This window comes from Dipodomys spectabilis, unplaced genomic scaffold (assembly GCF_019054845.1).
Source record: "Dipodomys spectabilis isolate Male_0828 unplaced genomic scaffold, ASM1905484v1 ptg000043l, whole genome shotgun sequence".
NCBI lineage: Eukaryota > Metazoa > Chordata > Mammalia > Rodentia > Heteromyidae > Dipodomys > Dipodomys spectabilis.
This window is the reverse complement of record NW_024870720.1, coordinates 9338647-9344338: the sequence shown is the minus strand read 5'-3', so window position 1 is coordinate 9344338 and position 5692 is coordinate 9338647. Positions and strand designations below refer to the sequence as shown.

The following is a 5692-nucleotide window of genomic DNA, read 5'->3' as shown; positions in this document are numbered from 1 at the left end:
TACAGCACCTCCCTGTTGGGGACTGGTTGGAGGACTGAGTGAGTTAATACATGCAGGTACTTATACGAGGGTGTAGCTCATATAAAAGCTCAATAGAGGTTAACCTCAAACTAGAAAAAGAGCAGCATAGAGACCATATAAATAAAATCAGTCAGATATTACAGATATTATAGGAGTATGTCCTAGAGCAGGACCACAAACATTTATCCTTTTCTACTCACTGTTTGTTTCATTATTTTGAGTAAGCAGGGTTGCCTGGAAGGCAGCCCCCTTTTAGATATGGGAGAAAACCCACTAGAAGTCACCATCCCTCACGGGCTTCCTGGAAAAGATTTAATGTCTTTCTAAAGATTTCCCCAGCTGGGAAATAAAACATGGAAACCAATCAGCTTTCTGAGGCCCAAATTCTACCTTAAGGCAGAACTCTTGAGGGTAACCTATGACAGGAATTTTGATAAGCTAGGTTTCCAAGCCACCTTAGTGGAGCTAGGTAAGAAAACTGCAAAGAGATAGGCCAGGGGATAAAGACCAAGCAGGAGGCTGGCAAATGGTAGACCCCTTCTGTCCCCATGGCCATGAAGGACTCCTGGCCATTTGTATCTTCTGTGTATCACAAGAAGTCAGAAGTCTTGATTCTTATGAGAAATGTCCAGATGTTTAAACTCTACAGGCCAAATGACACATCTGAGGGTTGCATGTAACCCACAGCCTGAGATCACTGTAAAAATTTACCTCCTTGCTGCTTTCACGAGCCCTGATGCAGAAAATATTTCCTCTAATTTCAAAGTATGAAGTGTGTGTTAAGTAAAGACATTTCCTTTTATTGACTGGATGGCAAAGAATTATCATTAAGGGGATAAAACAAAGGATTCTGATTTCAAATCTACAAAGGAGTTCATGAAAACGTACAGCACTTTATTTATTCTAAACCCAGCAGGAAATGTGCGCAAATACATGGCCATCAGACATGGAATTCAGTGGTACCTGCCATTCATAATCTTACAAATGGTTCTACCAATAACTGGACTTTAATCATCACAGTTCTTAACATAAAAATTACAGTGTAACCACTAAATAATTAGTACCGTCAATGTGGTAAATACATTAAATTACAAGTCTTTACATTTATACATTACTCGTTTTACAAACAAGTGTTTTAAGACAAAAAGTCTGCAATAAATATTCCCTCAGGTGTGTGGGGGAAGTGATTTTTATATAGAATGTGTTACAATGAATGTCTTAAAACTTAAAACTTCCCATGTGGCTACTGAAACATTGTATTCTGAAAAGAGGAAACTCTTAAACAAAATTCAGTTATTAGTTTGGAAAGTAGATGTTCTTATCATACTAATATTATTCAAGGTTAGGTTACTCTCAGAATTATAAATAAGTGGCTCCCTGTCCCCAAAAGTTTATTTAATAGTTAGTTTTAAGTGAGTCTTTACAATTACTATTAGGTATTTTCCCTCCATATTTATGAATATGCTTGTATTATAACTCAATAAACACAAGAAAAGGAACTCAGAGGCCTTTTCTAGGCAGTATAACTGAATTGTCCCCACAATTCTGTCAGCCAATTGCAAACTGAAAGTCAAACTGCTGCTTATTTTGAATAAAAGTAGCATAAATTGCAATGTAAGGGTCATCACGTTTGCAAAGCCAGACCTTCTATGTTGGAGCAGGAACCTTTAGAACAGAACAGGACATCTAGCATTCTGTTGCAGAGAAATTTCTTCAGAAATGAGTGCGGCCACAGTAACTGTCTGCCATTTGACTACATCACAGATTTCTTTCCATGGCCTGTCAACTGGAACTGAAGTCTGGACAGCTTTTCCCAGGCAGTGGGGGCTCCTGCTGGAGGGGGTAAGCAAAATATTGGGGTGACACCAGAAAACCAGATGGCTGGGTCAGGTGTATTGGGTGGCCCGTGGTATACGGTGGGGGTGAGGAAGGTACCAGGCAGCCTGGCTCAGCCCTGGCAAAGGAGAATCTGCGGATGGAGCCGCCTGTGGAGCTGGAGCTGGTGGCTGTGCTGGACTGTCTGGACGGTGCTCTGAGGCTTGTGGAGGTCAAGATCATGGGCAAAGTTTCTGTCTGATAGCTGCGGAGCGAAAAGCGGATGGGCTGCTGTGAAGGCTCCTTGGGTCTCAAACAGGTGCAACAATAAATAGCCACTAAAGAGCCCAGGATGATGAAGGCAATGAAGATGGAGCCGACGATCAGGAAGGGGACGTAGACAGGCTCTAAAAGGCAAAAGCAGACAATCACAGAAGCTTGGAGCAGTTTCCTAATTTCCAGTCTCTGCTTGGTCAGAGGTAGGGGTGAGACTCTTTTTTACCACTTTTGTCAGCTCAACTTTTCAAAGCTCACTACTGCTAATCTCCAAAGTGCAAACCACGATGATTAAATGTTCATGCTACTTCTAGCATGCTACTTCTAGCAGGGAGAAAAGCAAACTGATACTGTAGCCTCTGGTAGCAATTAGCCATCTTATTGCACATCTGGAAGTCAGAAAAGAACAGAATCTTTCCTCCTGTTCATGAGCTGGAGGAACAGGGTGAGTTTCGAGGGTCACTATAACTTGAGGTTTAAATCCAAGTTTTAGTAGTTTTATCACGGTAGGGCACTTAGGACTTTGACCCATCTCTTAAGCTGACAATCCATCTCCGGCCCTAGAATCTCCCATCTAAGCAGAGAGACTGGGTTATTAAGTGAGACCCCCCCGGGATTTTATGAGGCTCTAGAAAGAACAGTATAAAGAAATCCACAGTGGGCCCTAATTTAGCGTGTCTCCTACTGCATTGCAACTTGTCAGCTGTGGTTGCTTCTTTCCAGCAATGATTTGGGGTGCTACTCCAACTGCCATACCTCTGTCTCTGAATTCCCATCCAAAGTCTGGCAAAGTCAAGCTGGAGTTTTGATAATGATGCAATTCTTGCTGTTGGTGGCCCAGACATTTCCTAAGAGCATCTCTCGGCCAGAAGAGACTTCATTTCCCTTATCTTTCTCCAAGACAGACATAAAATCTGCCACCCAAGAGTTATCATAAGCAGTTGTTCAGGTTTGCTCTTCCACCCTCTCCAGAACCACATGGAAATACAACCTCCATCTTGGATGTAGTAGATAGAAAGTCTACATGATTAAAGCCTTACTGTGTGCCTGACTTATTTTTGCTTTATCCAATTTGATTCTCACAGAGACCCTGTGAGATAGACAATTCTCTTTTCCCAATGTGGAAATCTGTTTGGGTTTTTGGTTTTGGTTTTTGGCTTTTATTAGCTATTATTTTCCCAAAGAAGCTGCCATGATGAGACAGGTAACTCTCAATTCTCAATCTCCTAGGTGCAAGGTGTTCAGTGACCTACTTTCTTGTGCAAATAACACTGACGTGGAAAGACCAGCAAAAGTGACCGAGAACAGCACTCTGAACACCGTGCTAACTTTCATCCACTTAACTAAGCAACACAATAACTCCTATGAGAGCAGTATGCCTGTTTGAAATTGAAAGGAGATCCCGAGCAGTTAAGTACCTTAACAGAAGTTACACTCCTGGCCAGGGACAAAGCTACTGTCCATGCAGTGTTTGGTGGATCCCAGGCTCCAGTGAGTGAGCAGGCTGACCCTTTCCTTTGGCATCCTGGGGTGAGTATGTGGTATACCCAACAGACAGGAACTGGGTCCCCCAAGGCAAACAAGCAGGGAGGGTGCAGAGAGAAGAATCTAATGGGCCAAGATGGCCTAGAGTCTCTGGCTTTCCACTGAAACTACCCCCCAAATTCCTCCAGATCAGAAACTGACACCCCCCTCCCCCAAATTAAATACAGGAGAATTTAATGGTGCCGTGGTGGCGGGGGGGGGGGGGGGGGGGTGCGGGGAACCAGACCACTCTTCCCTCTGGGTTATCAGTTTGGGGAACCGGGTTTCGGGCACCATTCGCGATCTCCTCACTTTCTCCAGTCTTCCCCCCCCCCTCCCCCCCGCAATCTTCCGTTCAGTCCTCCAAAAGGCCTTTGCTGTGCTCTGGGATACCCAGGAGTCACCAACTTCTCCTGCATCTCCGATTTCCAGGCCATAAAACCATCGCCTCCAGCGCTAAGAGGTTTCCCTGGTGTTTGGATTCGGGTGGAAAACTTTTTTTCCCAAGGTGTAAATTTCCTCTGCTGGGGTCTGATTTATTCAGCTCTTAAGTGATTGGAAATTTGACCCACATTTTCCGACGTGAGAAAAGGGCGTGAGGAAGCCCCTGCGACCCTGGTTTCTTACCATCACCACCTTCTCCCCCCCCCTCGCCCCCCACACACACACGCCAAGACCTGGGTACTTCTGAATAGCGTGACAGTTTGGGGGGGGGGTTGGGAAGGGTAATTCGATGCGGAGAAATGAAAGGAAGTGGGGAGAGTGGGACCGCCACCCAAGAGACGAAAAGAAAAAGTAGATACGAGTGGCTGAAGTTCCTTAGCCCCGAAGCCCATCTTCGGCAGAGATGAGCTCTTGGTAAATGTACACCCTCTCCCGCCGCCATCCGCACTTCCCCGGACTTCCGAAGTGATCGAGAAGCGCCATGGGGGGGGGGGGGGGGGCAATGGCGGCGCCCCTTGAGAACCCAAGATTGTGAGTAGAGCTGCCCCGTGGGTCTGTTCTCGGGCGCTCCAGCTGTCCGCCCCAGAGCCAACAGGCAGGAGCAAGCCCGGCAAACCTCTTCTGGGGCTGCCTAGGGGAGACCGCGTGTGACGCGTGGGGAGCCAGAACGCAAAGGAATGAGGGGGTTCCCCTTGCCTGCAATGCGATCGACCACCCACTCTTCCCCTGATCCCCGCTACCCAGCTGCGTCCTCTCTGCGCATAGATCCACGCGCGAGGACGAGGGCCTGCCCCCTGGGGTCCCGCACTTACGCGCCGTGATTCCGGGGTGCTCCAGTTCGCCACGATCGTTGGTGCAGCCGCCCTGCTCCAGCCTGGCGTCGGCTGCAGCGCAGCAGTAACGGAGCGCACAGGAGCCGCAGCAGATGGTGGCATCCAGCGTGTCGAAGTCTTCCGGGCACTGGAACCCCTCGTGGTAGTTGCCCTGCACGTCCACCCAGCCGTGGCAGTATTCCCCGGGCTGCTGTGCGCCCGCGAGGTCCCAGCGCTGCCAGCCCAAGAGGAGGCAGAGCGCCAGCAGCGCCCCCATCGCCCTGGGTCGCCTCGGGCTGCCGGAAGGGGCGCACGGCTGGAGATCCAAGGGCTGAGCCCGGGATCCTGGGCACCACGGTTCCGCCTCTTCCCAAGGCACGGAGCAAGCCGCTGCCACGTGGGTTAACAGGGGCCGGGGAGGCCGGGGGTCAGCGTGGTGCGCGGGGGCGACCTGGCGAAGGCGCGCGGGAGGTGCCCGCGGAGGGGCTGCGCGGGCCGCCGCGGCCGCCCTCCGCCCGGCTCATCGCGCTCCAGGAGCCAGGGGAGCCCCGAGTCCGCCGCCACCAGGGCCGCGCAACGACCACTTAAGGCTGTCACCAGGTCCCAAGTGGAACCCAAAGGAAGAACTGGAGCCCCACGTGCGGGCTCCCCACCCCTCCCACCCCCTGCCACTCAGCCCCCACCCCGGTCTGTCATCGGGGCCCGGGAGCGACCAAGGAAGGTCTCGCCGCCGCCGCCGGTGGCTGACAGCTCTGCGCGCGCCTCTGGCTTAAAAAGGGAAGAGGGAGGAGGAGGCAGTG

General features: G+C 49.9%; 1 protein-coding gene across 1 annotated transcript; it reads right to left on the bottom strand.

Moving 5' to 3' along the window:
* Window positions 1-894: 894 nt before the first annotated feature.
* On the bottom strand, window positions 895-5476 carry Shisa3 (shisa family member 3). The gene is made up of 2 exons (XM_042678250.1): window positions 4893-5476; window positions 895-2243 (listed from the first exon to the last, which is right to left on the bottom strand). Exons 1-2 carry the CDS (start codon window positions 5167-5169, stop codon window positions 1804-1806), a joined length of 717 nt encoding a protein of 238 aa, XP_042534184.1. The 5' UTR covers window positions 5170-5476; the 3' UTR covers window positions 895-1803.
* Window positions 5477-5692: the final 216 nt, after the last annotated feature.

Excerpts from the sequence above, each read along its gene's own strand:
- Shisa3 (XM_042678250.1), bottom strand. The coding sequence starts at position 5,169 with ATGGGGGCGCTGCTGGCGCTCTGCCTCCTCTTGGGCTGGCAGCGCTGG. Across the intron at positions 2,244-4,892 it reads GCACCCCGGAATCACGGCGC|AGCCTGTCTACGTCCCCTTC; the intron begins GTAAGTGCGGGA and ends TTTGCCTTTTAG.